The sequence below is a fragment of the Caenorhabditis elegans genome, chromosome I, assembly GCF_000002985.6.
Source record: "Caenorhabditis elegans chromosome I".
Taxonomy (NCBI): domain Eukaryota; kingdom Metazoa; phylum Nematoda; class Chromadorea; order Rhabditida; family Rhabditidae; genus Caenorhabditis; species Caenorhabditis elegans.
The window spans coordinates 2,159,780-2,181,412 of record NC_003279.8 but is presented as its reverse complement, the minus strand read 5'-3'; the positions used below and the strand labels follow the sequence as shown (position 1 = coordinate 2,181,412).

At 31.1% G+C, this 21,633-nt stretch overlaps 1 protein-coding gene across 9 annotated transcripts in view; it reads right to left on the bottom strand.

Annotated features, from left to right (window-relative positions):
* afd-1 overlaps window positions 1–21,375 on the bottom strand; it is a gene marked incomplete at both ends in the record, with an annotated part of 49,607 nt that extends 28,232 nt beyond the window's left edge. For 2 of the 9 annotated variants that reach the window (NM_001306401.3, NM_001306402.3), the window contains 4 exons: window positions 6,429–6,524; window positions 7,391–7,488; window positions 7,547–7,659; window positions 9,243–9,382. In NM_001306401.3, the coding sequence (NP_001293330.1) occupies window positions 6,429–6,524; window positions 7,391–7,488; window positions 7,547–7,659; window positions 9,243–9,382 (447 nt within the window). Of the gene's footprint in view, window positions 1–6,428; window positions 6,525–7,390; window positions 7,489–7,546; window positions 7,660–9,242; window positions 9,410–12,980; window positions 13,370–15,282; window positions 15,438–16,427; window positions 16,593–17,309; window positions 17,395–18,122; window positions 18,396–21,213 lie in introns of those variants that run through there. The other 7 variants (NM_001306403.3, NM_001306404.3, NM_001026490.6 and 4 more) reach the window with 6 other exon arrangements.
* Window positions 21,376–21,633: the final 258 nt, after the last annotated feature.

The window sequence follows — 21,633 nt, the reverse complement described above, 5'->3', positions numbered from 1 at the left end:
AGTATTATACTATTAAAAATTGCATTTCTAAAAAAAGTTAGAAAATTGTAAATTTAAATTATATCAATATTAGATTTGAAAATATTTCCAATTTAGAAATTTGAAAAAAAAACTTGAAAAATAAATTTTTTTAGATTTTGATTAATTTAAAATAATAGCTTTCTAACGTTTAGAAATCCTATATTTCGAAAAAAAAATTTTATAGTATAATACTGTGATACTTTACATTTAATTAATTTTAAAATTCGAAATTTTGACAAAAAAATTGATTTTAAAAAAACAATTTTTTGTACCATAATTCAGATTTCTAGAATTGAAAAAAATTAAAAAATGACAATAAAAATTTCGAGATTTTTAAAATATCAAAATCTGCATTATAGGGAGTTTTTTAAAATAGGCTTTAATTTTTTTTTTCGAGAACTAGAAATCTGAAATATGGTAAAAAATAAAAATTCCGAAAAATTAGATTTTTCTTGAAAATTTCGAACTTTTAAAATACTTAAATGTATATTACACTTTTAAAAATAAATTGCAATTTTGAAGAAAATTATAAACTTAAATTATATCAATATTAGATTTGAAAATATTTCCGATTTAGAAATTTGAAACATTTTTCAAAAAACAATTTTTTTTCTCAAAATATTGATTTAATATAAAATTATAATTTTCTAACGTTTAGAAATGCAATTTTTCGAAAAAAAAATGAATAAAAATTTGTATAGTGTAATACTGTAATATCTATAAATTTACTTAACTTAAAAATTCAAAATTCTGAAAAATTTTTCTTTTGTACCACATTTCAGATGCATAGAATTAAAAAATTCTTAAAATCAAAAAATTTTAAATTCAAAAAAATTATTAAAAGCAATAAAATGTTATCAACTTCTTCCTTTTTATAATATATATATTATAATACATGTTCCAAAATTTCTGGAAAATTTTTTAATTTTTTTTCGAGTTAAAAAAAAAACGAAAAAAGACGACGAGAAAGCTGTAAAAGTTTTAAAAAAATCGAAAAACTGTAAGACCATAAAATCGAAAGAAGAATAATACTACAAAAGCGGATAAAAATGAAAGTAGAATAATGCAAATTTTTCTTCCGCTACCCCTATTATATGTTTGGGCAAAAATTAACCAAAAAGCTTCTTCTTCTTCCAATTCGAAATGGATATATCTATATTAGAAAGAGAATTGCGTGAAAGTGAGAGAAAAAGCGGGGGAGTTCCCCACCAGCATATGCTACCGCAATATGATGATGACCGATAGGAAAACGGTCTCGTTTTTCGAAGGAAACAAGGTGAGAACCTCCCGTCATTGAGATATGTGTGTGTGTGTATATAGGGATCGGAAGAAGAGAACGGAACGGAGGGTAAAGGGAATGATGTTTTAATTCCTATTTGAATAGTGATCGAGAAGGAGAAGTAGGTGGAACAGAGAAAGAAAGAAAGAGAGAGAAAGAGAAAGAAAGAAAGAAAGAGAGAGAGAGAGAGAGAGAGAGAGAGAGAGAGAGAGAGAGAGAGAGAGAGAGACTTAGAGAGAGCAAGTGAAATACTTGACGGTCAGCTGATTCGAGGAGCAATTGTTAAGAAAAAAGTTTATTGTTAAGAAACCCAGTTCACACATCCTATGGATTGTACTCGATGTGTTGGTCCACTCAACAGTGACACGGTCGTTGTTGGTATCCTCTTGTCCGAAGGCAAAAGCATCGCAGGAAACAGCAAGAAGCACAGCTTCCTTTGGGTCGAGAACTCCACATGGTGGATCAACTCCAAGTCTCTTCATATTGGTGGTCTTGATACCGTATCCAATACGACGAGACGATGAGTTGATCATCTTGATGTGAAAGGTGTGCTTGTCATCGTATGGAGCATTGAAGACGATCTTCGCGTTTGGTTGGGTTTGGATGTCTCCTGGTAGGACGGATTGGGCCATGGTCGTTCGATGAAGGAGTTATGAAAACTCTATGCTTCCTACCAGTACTTCCTACCAGTGGTGTAATTGCAGTTTGGCAAAATCCGCAAATTGCCGGTTATCAATTTGCCATTTTTTGTGTCATTGTGTCATGGACATTTTACTACATATAAGTAGATTTTTTTTAGTTCCAATCAGCGGTGAGATGCGATTTTGCCGGTTTGCCGGAAATGTTTGAATCCGGCAATTTGTCGAATTTGCAGGAAATCTTAAATTCCGGCAATTTGTCGATTTTGAAATTAGGAAACCGGCAATTTGCAAATTTTTCCGAATTTCAAAAAAAATTCGGCAAATTCGGCAAACCAAGAATTCGCAAATTTTCCGGAAATTTTAAAATCGGTAATTTGCCGAATTTCAAAATTTTAAAATTTTCGGTAATTGTCGAAAATCAAAATTTCCGGCAACAGCCGTTTTTCGGGCAAATTCTGCAAATTGGCTGTTTGCCGAGTTGCTGGAAACGTGAAAAACGGCAATTTGGCATTTTCTGAACTTAAAAATTTAATTTTCGACAATTGTCGTTTTCAGGCAAATTCGGCAAACCGGAAATTTGCGGAAAATAGAAAACCGGCAGTTTGCCAACTGCCGAATTTAAAAATTTTAGGCAACTGTCGAAATCTTAAATATTCGCCACATGCCGTTTTTCAGACAAATTCGGCAAATTATCGGTTTGCCAAATTTTCCGAAAATTTGAGGAACGGCAATTTGCCAAAGTTGCCAAATTTTTAAACTTTCGGCAATTGTCGAAATAAAATTTTTTCGGTATTTGCCGTTTTTCAGGCAACTTGGTGGTTTGCCGAATTAGCCGGAAATTAGAAAACCGGTCATTTGCCAACTTTGCTGAATTTAAAATTTTTCGTCAATTGTCATTTTCAGACAAATTCGGCAAACCGGCAATTTGCAAAATTTTACGGAAATTTGAAAAACGGTAATTTGGAAATTTCCTAGTATTGTATCCAGGTTGCCAATTTTTCCGAATTTAAAAATTTTCGGCAATTATCGATTTTTTGCCGAAAATGCCAAAAATTCGGAAAGTTAACAACAATTTCAAAAGTTGTCGTACTTTGGAACAACTTGACCATAAGTTTCTGGTCAAATTGACACGAATCCTACTAAAACGTAGTGAAATACTAAATGTTGCTAGGCGAGAGAGCAGACACACACACACACACACACACTCACAAGAGGTTTACCGGTAAACGGAATAATAAGAGGACAAGTGCCACTGTCCTCGTCGAGACGCAATTTGCCGTTGGTTACGCAATGTTGTTAGGCTGTATGGTTCAACCATTCAATTTCGAATGGAGGACGGGTTAGAGGTCATTGGGATGATTTTTTGGATTACCGCGCATTTATTGCATTTCCATGACAATATTGTTTGGTAGCTCGGAAGAATTTGAAAATATCGAACATTTTGTCAGTGTAGTCATGTATTCATTTACTGAAATTAACACTGTAGATGTACGTAGTACTGTAGAATTATGTAGTACCACCATACAGTAATGACTATAGTACATCATGTATTACTATGATATAGTAAAGACTACAGTACTGTAGCAAATGTGTAGTACTGACTATAACACTATAGCTTTACGTGGTACTGTAGAATAACTTAGTACTGTAGAATTACGCAGTACTATAGCATAATGTTGTACTACTATATAGTGTACTACTATATAGTACTGTAGCATTATGTAGTAATATAATATAGCAATAACTATAGTACTGTAGACTTACGTAGTACTGACAGTAGTATTGTAGAATTGCGTAGTACTATAGCATAATGTTGTAAGACTATATAGTAATGACTATAGTACTGTAGCATTCTGTAGTACTGACAGTAGTACTGTAGAATTACGTAGTACTGTAGCATAGTGTAGTACGACTATATGACTATAGTTTTGTAGTATTATGTAGTTCTACCATATAGTAATGACTACAGTGCTGTAGCATTGTGAAGTATATACTGGCAAATATCTGCGAAAAAACCTTTAAAAGTCTCAAAACCAGGTGCTTTTTGACTTCTCAAAAATTCCTAATTTCAAACTTAAAACTTTATATAAACCAGAAAATTCTAGAAACTTTCTGAAAAAGTCTAATAAAAACCTCTTCCTAATAATTCCAAGTGGAAACAAGAAACATTAGGAAAAAAATGACTGGCTATAACACTGTAGCTTTACGTAGTACTGTAGCACTATGTAGTACTACCATATAGTAGTACTGGTCATAGTGTTGTAGCATTATGTAGTACTGACAAATAACGCCGAAAAAACCGGGTACTTTTATAGACTTTTAAAGACCATTTCAAATTTCAAACGAAACTTTCTAAAACAGAAATCTACCAAAATCCTCTTCCTAATAATTGCGAGAAGAAACAAGAAACATCAGCAAAAAAAATGACTGACGAGTAAACACGACAAGACGGTGCGGGCGGAAAGTGGCAAAGAGCGGAAGGTAGCGGAAAGTGGGGGTGAAGTGGAGAAAAGATGAAGAGGGTTCTGGTTACCAAGCACCCCCTTCCCGTTATCAAATGCACTCATAACTGTTGGGTGCATGTTTGAAATATGAATTGTGATTTTCATTCTAACTAGTGCCATATGTTTCCTTGTAGGCGTTAAAACGCCTGCCTGCCTGACCTTAAGGCGGCTTCCCCCACCTGCCTCCCGTCTCAATCTGTGGCTTATGTTAAAACATACGTTAACTTTTTAACAATTTCTTAGTTTGATTTTCATCAAATTGATAGAAACACGTAAAAAAAGGCGAAAGGCCGGCAGGTTTCAGGCAGGCGTCAGGCCCTGAAACCCCGTCTGCCTACCATAACGACAATATTCTTATTAGAAAAAATGGACAAGTGCTTATAAATATATGAAAATATGACAGCTACGATGAGAAAGAGAGAAACAAATCTAAAATTCTTCCAAACAGCGTATTTTTTCTATAAAAATCAGCTTTCGTTTCTAGATATTTCAAGCTATCGCGCAAAATTTCCAAATACAAAAAAAAAACCAAAAAATTTCGAAAAGCTCAAGATCCCAAATAATAAAAAAATAGGTTGTTGGCTCCTTTTCGCCGCAAAAAAAGCCTGAAGTGTGGGCTAAAGTGGACTGTACTACATGAGTGAAAAAGCACTTCTCGAAGAAAAAAATGATCGAATGAAATACACACAAACATATGTATATGTACAACCGTATGGTCAATTGTGTGTCACGATAAGTGGTTATATTGAAGAGACGGGTATACATTATATTATATATTATTAATAATAACACCTCCTCTTCCATAAAAGTGGTACCGTAACTCGATTCTTTCTCTCACACCTTTTCCGACTAGTGGAAATAATTACCGCAAAAAATGAGAAAATGGAAGAACACAGATTCAGATTTTCCAAATGGATAGGGATGCTTTTAGAAGTAGCAGTGATGATTTTTAGATAGTGTTGAAGCGTTAATTGCCATATTTCCTCTATTATTATTGCACCCGACTACTTAAAAATTTGAAACGTTATATCTCGGTTCATTTTAAAGGAGGACTAACGGATCGGACAATTTTGAACGTATAGACCCAAAATGAGATCATATGAACGAATTTCGTAATGAAACTGCTCAAAAATTTTTCAAAAATTTTTTATGGCGGTTCGAAATTGTGAAAAATTACAATGATTTTAGCTAAAATCACGATTTTTTCCCGTTTGTCCATGTCACATCTGTTCGAAATTAGCTTTTTTGGAATTATCGTCCTTTATTACATATATTGGTAGTTTATCTGATTTAATTTCGTCGATTAAAGTACATTTAAAACCGATAGGTAACCAAAAATCATCGAAATTGGTTACCTATCGGCTTTAAATGTACTTTAATCGACGAAATTAAATCAGATAAACTACCAATATATGTAATAAAGGACGATAATTCCAAAAAAGCTAATTTCGAACAGATGTGACATGGACAAACGGGAAAAAATCGTGATTTTAGCTAAAATCATTGTAATTTTTCACAATTTCGAACCGCCATAAAAAATTTTTGAAAAATTTTTGAGCAGTTTCATTACGAAATTCGTTCATTTGAGCTCATTTTGGGTCTATTCGTTCAAAATCGTCCGAACCGTTAGTCCTCCTTTAAAGATATCAATATTTTATAAACTACAAAATGATAGAAAAAGAACTAACAAATATTTTGTTGGTTGACAATTTTTGAATATATATGAATTTTTTTTTGAAATTTTGAATAGAACAAACGATAAACGAGATACAAGCTGTAAAAGTTGAACAATGGGGTGCAATATTACTAATAGAGGAAATACGGTAGTTGAGTTTTTGAATTTTAAATTAAAAATTCCATGAAACATTATCAAAGAAATGGGAATTTTGACAATTTTAAGAATAATTAATTTGCGATATCGTAAAATGCATAAAAATTGGCACCATAATAGTAAATGTTCAATAAAAAAAAGGAGTTTCTTACCTCTAGGTAGGCATCACGAGTGGATGGTGTTAGTGTGACGACGCCTTCCATGAAAGCGATTGCCGCGTGGCGTCCACGAATATCCGGACCATCGAGCTGAAAATTCGAGAAAATAGCAATAAAAAATTGTTTTTTTGGTAATTTTGAAACATTTGTAGAATTTATGAAAACTCAGAAATTTCTAGCGAAAATTGAGGAAATTACTAGATTTTTTGAAAATTCTAATTTTTTTAAAAAATTTTCTCAGAAACTTTCAGTTTTTTGGAAATTATTGGAAAAAAAAGTGTTTTTTTTTCATAAATTCCAAAAAACTTAGGAACTTTCTCGATATTTTCGGAAAGTTCAAATTTCTGAAACTGTTAGATTTTTTGTGTGAAATTTCTACATTTTTTGAATTTTCGGAAATTATGGATTTTTTTAGAAATTTATGGAAATTAAGAAAATTTCCAAAATTCTTGGAATTTTCTCAGAAATTTCAGATTTTTGGAACTATAGAAACTCAAAAATGGATCTGTGGAACTTTTTTTTTCAAAAATTATATTTATTTTGAAACTACGATATTTTCAATATCGATTTTTCGATTTTGTATTAAATATGCATATTTTGCAATTTGTGATTAAAAAATTAATTCTATTCGGAATAATATAATTTAATTTTAATTTTCTCAAATTTGGATTAGATAATCCATAATATCCGAAAATGATTTTTTTTAAATTCCTTATTGGTGCTACCTGAATTTTTTGTTAAATTTCGTTAAAAATTCGAATATTTAATTTTTTGAGTTACAGAAACTTTAAAAATCACTTTTTCTCTATTTTCAATAAATTATACTTTTAAACCAACTTTTCTCAAGTTTTAAAAATTAAAAAACTTTCAAATAACCAATTTTTCAAAACTTAGTTCTAAAAAGCGAATTTCCGCAAAAATTGTTTTTTGTCAAAATTTAAAATAAATAAACTCACATAAATATTATGCTGTGAGAAATTGGACATTTGACTGTCACTTCCAACCTCTGTTACTCCCTCGTGTAACGTTATTCGGTGTGTTGACAAGTGACCATCTAAATTATTTTGAGATTAGTGGGGTTTTTTTCCAAAATATATCGCTAATGATTTTACCATTATTCATCACAATAAGCACTGGAAGATTGTGAATTTGTGGTGGAAGTGATGTTAATGGAGACATTGGTAGGGTGACTGATGATGGAGCAACAACTGAGGTGGAGGGGACTCTGGAACAAGAAAAAAAATTATTATAAGACCGAGAGAAATTGAGATTTAATCTGATTATAGTTGAAAAAAACTATCCGAAATTGAAAAAAAAATTTTTTTTATAAAACTGAGAAATTGAGACATTGTATTGTCTAAATGATGCGGAATCGAAAAAATAAATAAAAAAATTTCGAAATTTTCAGCCTAATTTGTGCTAAATTGGATAATATTGACGGGTCGACAGTAAATAGAATATTAAAAATTTTGGACTTTTTGAAAAATTTTTGGTTTTTTTTTTCAAAGAAAATTGGAAATTGCGACAAAAACTGAATAAAAAATTTTTAAATTAAAAAAAAAAAATTTTTTTTGGTTTATTTTTCTTACTATTAGAAATTGAAGGAGAAACTGAAATTTTATCTAAAAATTTATAAGCTTAAAATGATCCAAGATCGAATAAAAACTTCTTTTTTTTTAATTTTCAGCCAAATTTTTGCCAAACTGGTGTTTTTTTCAACGAGAATTGAAAAAAAAATTTCAAAATTATCGAAAATTTCACAACAAAAATTACGCGTACTTGACTTAATAGAAAACACGCTTAAAAATGAATTTGACAACACTCGAAATGTTTATATACACACACACACATAAACATCAGCAATAATGTTTGAAGTGTGTCCAAAATTTGAAAGGCCGAGAACGGGATGGTGGAAAGTTTATGGATATCGAAAATAAAATGTGTTAAATAAAATGCAAAATAAAATAAAATAAATAAAAAACAGACGAACATAACGTATTTATCAAAGTGACCATCGTGGAAGTGAGGGCCGTATACTGTTAGACGATACTTTTCGGAACAACAGGAAAGAGCGAAAGGTAGACCGAATTTCAGGTTATAGTCTTGCATCTAAAGCTATAAGCCTCGACCTCGAATCATACTTTTCGAGAATGGTCGGCACAAGCTTCATCAATACTTCAAAATTTTGTCGGTAATGGGCGTTTTTGCGTTATATGTGCACACAAACACTATCTTCATACCTTTAGTAGTAATCACTTGGCAACATTTAGCCCCAAGGCTTTTCTTGTTCTACCCTGTACTACACGCAAAGCCCATAAATCTGTAACTCAATCTACTCTTGTCTCGTTTTCTCATTTCTCTCGAGCGAAAATAAAATAAATAAAAGAAAATAAAATGCAGTGTGGAGAGAGTATTTTTTTGAAAAAAAAGTCATTTATTTGATAAAAGTGTCATTTTTGGTAATTTTACTACATAAGACATAGCATTTTGTGATTCATGGGTGGGCGGAAAAATGCCCGGTTTGCCGAACTTGCCGGAAATTTCCAAATTTTCAATTTCGGCAAATTTTGCAAAGTTTAAATTCCGGATTTTGTTTTGCAAAAAAAAAGTAGGGAAATTATTAAAAACCATTTATTTTGTGCTAAAATGGCCAAATATAATGTTAAAAATTTTTTGAAAACTTTTTTTATCAGTTTTAACCGCTTTTTGACACTCAAAATAAAAGTTGCCTTTTTTTTTTTTGAAAGTTGTTATTTTGTGACTTAACAATGAAAAACCTTATTTCTAAATTTTTGAATAAAAACTCACTGATAATCATGCGGTTTCCGCTTGATCGCCAAAAACGAATCGAATCCATTCTCGCCGTTTCCACTTCGAGCAGTCATCTCGAAAAGCGGGCACTCTGTTGGTGGAATGGGCCGTCCGTCGATTTCACGGAGGTCTGACATACTTTTGCGGTCATCGTCGTTGGATACCTACAAAAGTTTAGGATATTGTATGGAAAATTAAAAGATGTATTATATATTTTGATATTTTTGGATAATCGGCAATTTTCACTGCAACTTTTTCCTCACGAGGGACGAGGAAAAGTGGTTTCTAGGCCATGGCCGAGGGGCCGACAAGTTTCAGCGGCCATTTATCTTGCTTTGTTTTCCGCCTGTTTTCTTTCGTTTTTCACAGCTTTTTCCCGTTTTTTCTTATTAAAACTGATAAATAAATACTTTTTGCAGATGCTAAAACAATTTCCAAGTAAAAAAATTATGTATTCAGTCGGCAAGCAGCGGTGAAAGTGGTCAATGCAATATGATGGATTACGGGAATACAAAACCTAAACCTTTTCTGAAACATGATACATATGATGCTGAAATTACCTGATTTTCTTAACGAGACCGCTGAAAAAGTATTGAGGTTTTCAAAATTCAACTTTTTGTACGAAAATCTCGACTTTTTCACCAAAAAAGTAGAATTTTGGAAACCTCAAAACTTTTTCAGCTGTCTCGTTATGAAAATCAGGTAGTTTCAGCATTTAAGCAGCATATGTATCATGTTTCAAAAAAGTTTAGGTTTTGTATTCCCGTAATCCATCATATTACAATGCCCACTTTCACCGCTGCTTGCCCACTGAATACACTTTTTTTACTTGGAAATTGCTTTAGCATCTGCAAAAAATATTTATTTATCAGTTTTATAAAGAAAAAACAAAAAAAATCGATGAAAAACGAAAGAAAACAGGCGGAAAACAAAGGAAGATAAATGGCCGCTGAAACTTGTCGGCCCCTCGGCCATGGCCTAGAAACCAATTTTCCTCGTCCCTCGTGAGGAAAAAGTTGCAGTGATTTTGACAATTTCGTCAATTTCGAAAATTCACAAAACCGGCAATAGACGGAAGTGCCGATTTCGGGAAATTTTTAAAACCGGCGATTTTGATACTTTTTTGTAGATTTAGGAGCCTAAACATGCATTTTATTGAACAATTTTCTATTTTCAAGCTCAAAATGGTTTAATCCAAAAAAAAAAAAAAACAATGTGAAATTTTTTAATTTCCAAAATATAATTAGGTTTGAAAATTACCGGAATTTCCGATTGCCGAAGTGTACATTATTGAAATTCGTAGTTTTTTTTAATCGGAACTGGAGCTTGTCGCTCAATAAATATCCAACCAAAAGGGGTATATCGTGGTGGGCAAGGAAATTCGAATCAGTCGTGTGAGGCAAATTTTCCGTAATTAACAAACTCCGAATAATTTTTAAAAATTATGTTTTTAGAGCACCAAAACTACTCAATTTTTAACTCACATCTGGTTTCTGAATAAGTTCTGGGTGGTATGTCTGCCCAAAAAAAAATAACTCGATTTTGTGTAATTACACGTGGTGTCAGATTTTCTCATTTCGGTTTGATCTACGTAGATCTATTTCGGGAGAAAAGGAGACGCAGACTTTTCAATTTATTTCGCATGATTAAGAGCGTGCTGACGTCACATTTTTCTGGGCGAAAAATTCCCGCATTTTTTGTAGATCAAACCGTAGTGGGACAGCCTGACACCATCACGTGTAATTATACTAAATTTTTTGAAGCAGAAACAACAGTTTTGGTCAAAATTGTATTGTATCCAAATGTTTGATATGTTCAGAAAAATTCGAAACTTGCCGAGCTCGACAAATTTGGCAAATTTGCCTCACAACGCTGCCATGAGATACTACTGCAATCATCACATTGCTAGATGTTGCAGTTTCCATTACAGTATTTCAAATAACTACAACATGATTAACTGCATTTTAAAAAAATCAAAAAATTCCGTCGTGTTTTTTGGTGTTCCCTGTTATCTTTTTCTGTTGTTTTCTAATGTTGTTGGAACATTTTTTCGACACAAAATTGCCCACCAAAGGTTAAGTGGCTAAAGTTTTCAATGTCTCATTTCCGTTTAAAGTGTCTCCGCCAAGTTCATAAAGTTCGAAATGCGCGAAGGAGAGGGGTTTGGGTTGCAAAACCTGTTCCGACTTGTTTTAAATGAGAAAGAAGCGCCGAGAAATATTGGGTACTTTGATAGTCGGGTGATTAAAAATATATATATTCGAATTGCTTGGGGAACTATTTCGACAAATGTGGGGCTACTTTTGCTCCGGCTCCGGAGTATCCTAGAGTATATTGCTATGGTATGACAAAGACTACAAACTACAAAGATACCCAAGAGCGGCAAATGGCGAAAATGAAAATTTTGGGCAAAACGGCAAATTCGGAAACTGTCGAAATTCAAATTTTTCGGCAAACCAGCGAATTGTCATTTTTTCAATTTTTCGGCAAACCAGCGAATTGTCATTTTTTCAAATTTTCGGGAAACTGATAAATTCGGCAAACTGGCAAGTACGGCAAATCGTTTTTTTTTAACGTTTCGGCAAACCGGCAAGTTCAAAAATAAAAATTTCTGGCATTTTCGCTTTTATTCAGAATCGCGGTTCTTCAAATTTTCTGAAAACCGGCAAATTCGGCATTTCCCAAAATTTCGGCAACCTGGTTAATTCGGTTAAATTGGGAAAGCAGCTGTTTTTCCAACAAACAGGCAGATTTTGGATTTTTTAGTTCAAACTAGGAATGCCGAATTTGCCGTTTTCCGAGTTCGGCAAATTTTGACGTTTGCCGCACACATCACAAATCAGTGGTGGCCAGTTCGGCAAATTGCAGGTTTGCCGAATTTGCCGAAAATTTTAAAACCGGCAATTTGCAAACTTTGCCGAATTTTAAAACTTTCGGCAAATTCGGCGAACCGGCAATTTGCAGATTTGCCGAATTTTAAAATTTATAATTTTCGACAATCGTCGAAATTCAAAATTTCCGGCAACTGCCGTTTATCAGGCAAATTCCGAAAATTGGCTGTTTGCCGGTTTGCCGAGTTTGCCGAAAATTTTAAAACCGGCAATTTGCAAACTTTGCCGAATTTTAAAACTTTCGGCAAATTCGGCGAACCGGCAATTTGCAGATTTGCCGAATTTTAAAATTTATAATTTTCGACAATCGTCGAAATTCAAAATTTCCGGCAACTGCCGTTTATCAGGCAAATTCCGAAAATTGGCTGTTTGCCGGTTTGCCGAGTTTGCCGGAAATTTTAAAACCGGCAATTTGCAAACTTTGCCGAATTTTAAAACTTTCGGCAAATTCGGCGAACCGGCAATTTGCAGATTTGCCGAATTTTAAAATTTATAATTTTCGACAATCGTCGAAATTCAAAATTTCCGGCAACTGCCGTTTATCAGGCAAATTCCGAAAATTGGCTGTTTGCCGGTTTGCCGAGTTTGCCGGAAATTTTAAAACCGGCAATTTGCTAACTTTGCCGAATTTTAAAACTTTCGGCAAATTCGGCAAACCGGCAATTTGCTAACTTTGCCGAATTTGCCGAATTTTGAATTTTATAATTTTCGGCAACTCCCGTTTTTCAGGCAAATTCCGCAAATTGGATTTTTGCCGGTTTGCTGGATTTGCCGAAAATTTGAGAAACTGAAATTTGCCGGTTTTACAGAATTTACTGATAGATCCACTCAAAAAGAGCCCAACCTCCGAAGACCTGCTCCGCGTGAGTTTCCTCAACGAATTCATAAGAATCCTCGTCGCGCGGGGAGGATATCTCTCATCCTCCGCCGTCGCCGCCGGCAGGCTCTTGCGCTTCTCGACGACAAAACTTGGCTCAAACGAGAGAAGCCGCGTGAGCCGCTTGCCAAACGAGTTGCTCCGCTTCCTCTGCAGTTCTTCGGCTCGAGCCTTCTGCTTCTGAAGCTGCTGCAGCTCCGACTCGTATTGTAGCTCGCAGAGCTCGTCGATCGTGTCGATCGAGCAACTGCTGCTCCGCGAGTCGTCGTCGTGACGGTGTAAGGGCATGGGAATACTTAGGTAGATCAAAATTCGAAAAATAATGCCGGGGGGGGGGGGAAACGAGACCGTCGTCAAGTGACCCGAGAAGAAGATTCGTTTCCAAATTCCAGTCAGAGAGATTCGAAGAGACGCAGATGACGTGTCAGATGGGTTGGAAATCGAAAGTGACTGCTATCAATGCGGGGGAACGAATGACGGTGGGACGAGAAAAGATAAAAATTTGAAACTTTTTTGTGAAGTTACAGACAGATTAAATTTTGAGAGATCACTTGGGAAGAGATTTAGAGAAAAATGAAAAAAAAAAAAACTTAATTTAATACCTTGTTTTTGAAATTAAATTTTTTTAGAGGAACGCGGAAGAAATTGGTAATTTAAAAATAGTAAGTATAAAAATATAATTTAAAAAATAAAAATTGTAGAAAAACCTAGAAATTTGAAAAAAATCGAGAAATTCAAGAAATTCCGAAAACTGTTATATATTTTTTACTGAAGCATTTTTTCGAAAAAAAAATCTAAAATTTCGCTTAAAATCGCAAATTTTCTAGAGAAATTTTAACATTAAAAATTATAATTTTAGCCTAAAAAATTCTAAAAAGTGAATAAATGTTGAAAAATTTTTTTTTAAAAATACGCTTAAAATTTTTTTTGAATTGATATAGTGATTTTTTTTTTTAATTTATTCAAAAAATCAGTTTACCAATTGTGTTTGAATTTTTAAATTTACGCATTTTCGAAAAATTTAGAGAATATTTTGAAAAATATAAAATATATCTTACTTTAAAAAAAAATCAAAAAATTGGAGAATTTTCAAAAATTCGAAATTTTTAAAAATCGGCATCAGAAAGCAGTTTTGAGAGCAATTTCAGAATAATACCATTAAAAAAATCAATTTTTTCGAAAAAATTCCAGAAATTCATGAAATTTCGAAAAATTTTAAATATTTCCTAATGAAAAATTTTTTCGGAAAAAAAATCCAAAACTTCGCTTAAAAATCAGAGTTTTTACTCTGTAAATCGCAAATTTTCCAGAGAAATTTTAACATTAAAAATTATTTTAAAAATTGAAAAATACAAATTTTTTATAAATAAATTTCAAAAATTCGAGTTTTAGAAATTTTGAAGGAAAATCGGATTTTGGACAAATAAATAATCGTGGGGAACCTAAATACTCGGAAAAACTGGAAAAAAAATTTCTACTGGAACATTTTTCCGGAAAAAAAAATCCAAAATTTCGCTTAAAATCGCAAATTTTCTGGGGAAAATGTATCATGAAAAATTATAATTTTCGTCTAAAAAATTATTAAATTCGATTTTTTATATATAAAAAATTTCCGAAAAATCGAGTTTTAGAAATTTCGAATAAAACTAGAATTTCAAAAAAATAATAATAAATGTAGGAAACCTAACAAATTTGAAAAAAATTGAGAAATTCATTTTCATCTTATTTTTTTTAAAAGAACTTTGAAAAATTGAATTTTCGGAAAAATTTTTTTTTTTTTGAATTGAAATAAAGATTTTTCAAAAAGAAAATTTATTCAAAAAATTAATTTTCAAAAGTTCTGCTGAATTGGAAAAATCACTTCTGAAAAAAAAAATTTTTATTTAAATTTGAAAAATAGGAAATTTTTATTCAGAATAAATTCGAAATTTTTGTCTGAAAACTCGAATTTTTATATTTAAATTATTAAAAAAATCGAGATTTTTGAAAATCGCTATAAAAACGTTTTAGCGGAACAGTTTTTTAAAAATTCCAAAAAATCGGAAAATTTCCTAAAATTACATCTAAAAATTGTTTTTTTTTTTAATTTTTTTAAATTAATTTTTTAAAAATTTAAAATGACGGTTTTTCAAAAATTTCCAATTTTTTCCTGAAAATTCGAATTTTTAGATTAAAAAAAAAGTTTTTTTTGCACTTTTTCTTAAAAATTTTTAACGAAAAATTCCAATTTTAGTCTTTTTTTTCCAATTTTCACAAAAAAATTCCCCACCTCAACAAGAATAAAATCATCTTTCGAATGTTCCAATCCATACTTTTCCAGTGCAGCACCCAAAATTCTATCAGCATTTTCGTTGATTTCAGCCAATATTGAGACATATGGACGAGTTGGCACAATTTCTCCACCGTATACTTTGAGACTTCCGCCTGGAAAATTATAGGAATTTTATTATGGAAATTGACTACAAATCTTTTTTTTTTTTGAAAATAAATTTCTAGAAATTCAGGCAAACCGGCAAATTGTCGGAATTCAAAATTTCCGGCAAATTAGCAAATTGTCGGAATTCAAAATTTCCGGCAAACCGGCAAATTGTCGGAATTCAAAATTTCCGGCAAATAGGCAAATTGCTGGAATTCAAAATTTCCGGCAAATTAGCAAATTGTCGGAATTCAAAATTTCAGGCAAATCAACAATTTGCCAAAAATAAAAATTTCCTGCAAATTGGCCATTTGCCAAAAATAAAAATTTCTAGCACATCGGCAATTTGCCGAAAATGACAACTTCCAGCAAATCGGTAAATTGCCGGAATGAAAATTCCCGGCGAATTCGGCAAATTGTCGGAATTCCGAATTCCCGACAAATCGGTAATTTGCCGGAATTGAAAATTGTTGACAGATTCGGCAAACCGGCAAACTGTCAGAATTCCGAAATTCCGGCAAATTCAGCAAACGGCCAAATTGCCTGAATTGGATATTTCCGGCAAATCGGTAATTTGCCGAAAATTAAAATTTCTGGCAAACCGGCAAATTTTCGGACTTCAAAATTTCCGGCGAATCGGTAATTTGCAGAAAATGAAAATTTCTGGCAAACCGGCATATTGTCGGAAATTAAAAGTTCCGGCACATCGGCAAACTGACAAAAACCATACAAAAAATGTTTGAATTTTTTTTTTTTTGAATTTTTCTGTTATAAAATTTTTCGCATCGATTTTTTAAATTCAAATTTTGTTGATATTTGTACTTTTTATTGTCAAATTTTAAAATTTTAGCTTTTACATGAAAAATGGAATAATATAAAAAGAAACGAAGCGTTTATTTGAATTTTTCCATTTTTTCTTGGATTTTTACATTTTATTTTAGGTTTTCCGTTGATTTTTCAATTTTTTTCAATTAATTTTTATGTGCCAAAACTCTTACCAAACATCATTTCCTTCAATTTCGTCTCCAATTTCTTTTCCCTCCGTTTTCTCATAACAGCTTCTGGATTAGATATAGTTCGGGTGAATGTATTAAATGGTACTTGTTTATAGATATCATCTTGAGATTGCGCTTCTTCTCGTCCTCCGTTTACTTGTACTGAAACTGGTTGGGGAATTAACTGGGGAGGAATATAGAAAAAATAAGTATTTTCCTATTTTTAAAGCAAAAAAAATTAAACTGTGAAAAAAATTTATGGAATTTTTCAAATTTTGTATTGAAAAAATGGTTGGAAATTAGGAGGATTCGGGGGGAAAAAGTGTTTTTTTTTCCTATTTTTAAATTTTTTTTTTGCCGGAATTAAAAATATCCGGCAAATCGGTAAGCCGGCAATTTGCCGATTTGCCGAAAATTTTATACGAGCTATTTTATTTTTTTCAAAGGTTAATTTAAAAACTTCGCTTTAGAAGATATGTTCCAATTTCAAAAATTTCGAAAATTTTGAATTTTTTTTAAATAAAAATGTAAGAAACCTGTAAGTTTTAAAAAATTATTTTAACTGAAATATTGGTTTTTTTTTTGAATTTTTTTCAGAATAATTCTTAGAAAAAATTGGAATTTTTTCCAAAAAATGCAGAAAATTTTTTTTTAATAAAAAAAATCATGCATTTTTTGTACTGAAACTGGTTCGAAATGGAGAAAAATTTATATTATTGGAAAAAAAATTCGTCAGTGAATATTTGAATTTGCTGAATATAACCATTAAAAAATATACAATTTTTTTTTAATTTTTCATGTTTTTTTATTTTTTTTCAGGGAAATTGAAAACAAAACCTTAAAAAATAGAAAATTCTATGAGTTTTTGATTTGAAAAAAACTTACCAAAATTTTTTTGATTTTTCTTTTTCGGCTCTTTATCCTTCTTTTTTGCGAATCGGGTATTTTTCTGATCGGCTTCTTGGAGATTCTGAAAATAATTCATATTTTTTGACTGAAAGCATTGCTTTTTTGGGAAAACTCGATTTTTAAGTTTTTGAATTTTTTTAAAAAATTAACTGAAAATTCCAAAAAATTCATCACGGTTTCACCAGATTTTCCGGATTTTTCAGAAAACTTTTAACTATTTTCTAGGAAATTTTTATTTGAAAATTTGAAAAAAATTCAATTTTCTCCTGGAATTTTTCACACATTACTTGAATTATTAAGAATTTTTGCGCAAATAATGTCCAATTTTTCAGGAACTTTCTGAAAATTGAGTTTTCACAATTTTTCATATTTTTTACGATTTTTGGTAAAATTTCAATTTTTACAGAAATCAATCTCTAAAACTCTAAAAATTCAGATTTTTTCTCGATTTTTCTTCACCATGTTCTGCCAAAAAAAATTTTTTGCAAATTTTTCAATTTTTCATGAAAATTTCTATAAAATTGCACAGAAAATTGAGAGTGCAATTTTTTCTTTTTTTTGCGATTTTTGAAAAAAAAATCCGATTTTTTTGAAATTTTTAAACATTGCAATGAAAATTGATTTTTGCCATTTTTGCTGAAATTTTTCCAGGAAATTTTTAAAAATTACAAGGAAAATTGAGCTTTTTTTTCAACAGAAATCAATTGAAAATTTCTTCACTCATTTTTCTCGGTTTTTAAACTGGAATTTCTTTTTAAAAAAAAAACAATTTTTCCTGAAATTCCTTACCAAAAGAGAAACCGGTGGCGCCGCATCTTTTTTCAGCAAAAAGCGTCCTTCTCGATCATCTTTATGCCATTGTAATTGTACAACTAATGGCTTTTCCTCATCCAATAATTTCCGTTCTTCTCCATTTTCATGTACTTCCCACAGTGAATATGTATCATTTGATAACATTTTAAGATCTGGCAGAAATTTCTCTGAAAGTGCATCAACTACTGCACGTGTTGTAGCTGTTGACGAGACACGGACGCATTTTGTTAGCACTTTTTCACCGCCGTCCTGCAAAAAAAAACATTGTTTCCGGTTGATTTATCGGAGAAAAAAGTTGGGGAAAATGAGTATTTTCATTAAAAATTTTGTTTTTTAAAAAATGCATTTTTAAGCCAAAAATTTGAGATTTTATGGACAATCCATCGAACCTCATCACTTTGGATATTATTTCTTTTTCCACTGCTGCAACTTTAAAGGAGAGCGCATTTATACAAAATGGTCCCGCCACGCGCTACCCATTGTTTTTTTACGGAGCGCGTGGCGGGACCATTTCGTATAAATGTAGCCGAATTTTTTTAAATGCTTTATATTAGACTCAAAATTGCCTGAAAACACCGAATTTCATAATGAAACTTTTTGAAAACTTGTCAAAAAAAAAGTTATGACGCCTCAAAAAATGGCCTAAAATTAGTTAAAATTTGAAATTTGACCGACTTGTCAAGCGGCTGGAAACTATTGTTTTTTTTTTTTTTGAAATTACCGTAACATTTTGAGTATACAATTTAATGCGTTTTCAACTCGATTTAGGTATTTTAAAGTTGATAAACGAAGAGATTTTTAATTTTTTCAAACCAAATCTCTTCGTTTATCAACTTTAAAATACCTAAATCCTGTCGAAAACGCATTAAATTATATACTCAAAATTTGACGGTGATTTCAAAAAAAAAATAGTTTCCAGCCGCTTGACAAGTCGGTCAAATTTCAAATTTTAACTAATTATAGGCCATTTTTTGAGCCTTCATAACTTTTTTTTTTTGAGAAGTTTTCAAGAAGTTTCATTATGAAATTCGGTGTTTTTAGACAATTTTGAGTCTAATATAAAGCATTTTAAAACAATTCGACTCGACCACCTTTAAAATCGACAAAATCTCCGAAAAGCACCTAAAAAATGACCACGATTTGGGCGAGGCTTATGCTGGAATTTTCCAGGAAATGGGCGGGGTTTGGACTCTGTGATTTCTGCAGAATTTTAGTTTTCTGTTCATTCAGATTTGTGAAATTTAAGTAAACATTTTAGCAAATCCGCGTCTGCAGAATTGGAAATTCTGAGTATTGCATAGATTTATATATTCAAAAATTATAAAAAATCTGAAATGTTTCAAACAATTTGTTTTGAAATGTTTTAAAAAAAACAGTTCAATGCAAAACAGCCAAGATATGGGCGGGGCTAATTTGGGCATTTTCATTTTCCGAGAATGTGAGCTTTCTCTCGATTTGTCTTTAAATACACATTAAAAATATACATCCGAAATAATCTGCGGCTCTAAATAAGCTCCGCCCATTTCTTGGACATTTTTTGTTTTGTTTTGAAAATTTCAAAAATCCAATTAAGAAACGTCAGAAAAACTTTTTTTTTACAGAATTTTGAAGATTTTTCTTTCAAAATATTCTAGGTCCCTGTCGTGTTCACACTAACACTTTCACGGTCACCTCCACTGTCAAAATAAATATTTTCCCACAAAAGGAGAGAGAGGGGTCATAGCAGCTTAACACACAGTCCGTTTGGCTCATTCAAATGTTTGTCAAAAGGTTTTATATTGTGAAAGTGATGAGTGTTTGTAGTATGTTCGTGTGGCCGGGAAGGAGAAAATTCGGCCATTACTTTCAAAGAAGTTCGACAAAATTGAAAAAAAAAGTTAATTTTAATGAGAAAATTATTTTTTAAAATACAAAAAAAAACTGTTTGAAAAATATTTTTTTTAATGGAAATTTTGGAAATGTTTCATTTTTTATTATATTTTTTCTGATTCAGAAAACAGAAAAAAAAGGAAAAATTAAATTTTGTTGCGATTTTTTGAAAAAAATTGGAATTATGCTGAAAAAGTTGAAATTTTAAATAATTTTCGGAATTTTTCTTTTTTTTTTTTTAATTTGAATAAAATAAGATGAAATAATGCTTTCAGGTTTTCCGATTTTTTCACCGTAATTGATTTCATATTTTGCAGGAAAAAAAATTGATATTCAATAATTTTCACTGGTTTTCACATTTTTGCTGAAATTTTCCTAATTTTTCAACAAAAAAAAAAGCATAGAAAAATAATCGAAAATTAGATTTTTTTTTTCAAGATAAAATTCGAAAAAAAATAATTTTTAATATTTTAAAATCTTTTTTTTTTTTTGAAAAAAAATCATCGAAAATTAGTTTTTTTTTTATTTGGAAATTTAAAAATTCCCAGTTTTCCTACTTTTATTTCAAAATTTGCGGAAAAATTTTCATTTTTTATTATTTTCTGAATTTTTTACAAAAAAATTCCGAAATTTGAAACATTTGTTTCTGAATTTCAAGTTTTCAAATTTTTTCGAAAAAAAAATGTCTTAAAAATTCAATTTTTGATAATTTTCGGTTTTTTTTTCTCATTTTTTGAAGGGAGGGTTACATTTTTCAAAAACTTTTTTAAAAAATATCTCAAAAATTGAATTTTTTAATAATTTTCGGTTTTTTTTTCATTTTTTGAATAATTTTTTTTTGAAAATTAGTTTTTTTAAATTTAATTTTTTATAATTTTTAATTTTTAAACAGAAAAATTACTGAATTTTTTTTTCTGATTTTTTCCTGATTTTACAACAAAAAAAATATCCAAAAAATTCAATTTTTGAAAATTTTGGATTTTTTAACAGAAAAATTCATTATAATTTTCGGTCGGTAATTTTTTCTGCAAAATTAAACAGAAAATTGATTTTCAACAAAAATTTTTGGTAATTTTTTTTTTTGATTTTTTAATAAATTTTTTACTGTTTTTTTTTCAATTTTTAAATTCCTCAAAGCCGCTAGCGAGCTCAAGTTCTCAATTTTAATTTTAAAATAATGAAAAAATTCAATTTTTACCTGAAAATAGAACCGCATGACACCTTCGACCTCAAGATCTTCTGTTGGATAGGAGAGATGAAATAAATCAAGACGATTCTCATTCCACTGTTGTACAAGACAGGCGAGCTGTTCACGTTCTGATACCATTACCATTTTTGCATTACTTTTTGAGGCGGCTGAAAATATGAGAAATATTGAAATTTCATGGAAAATAGCACAAAAAATTAAGAATTGAGAGGAAAAATTCACTAGAAAACGCAATTTTTTTGAAAACACGATGCAATTGCGCCCCATTGCACTATTTTCTAGGTCTTGTTACGATTTTTCAAATTTGCGGTAAATTGGCAAATTGCCGGAATTGAAATTTTCAGGCAAACCGGCAAATCGCCGGACTTGAAATTTCCGACAAACCGGCAAATTGCAAAAATTGAAAATTTC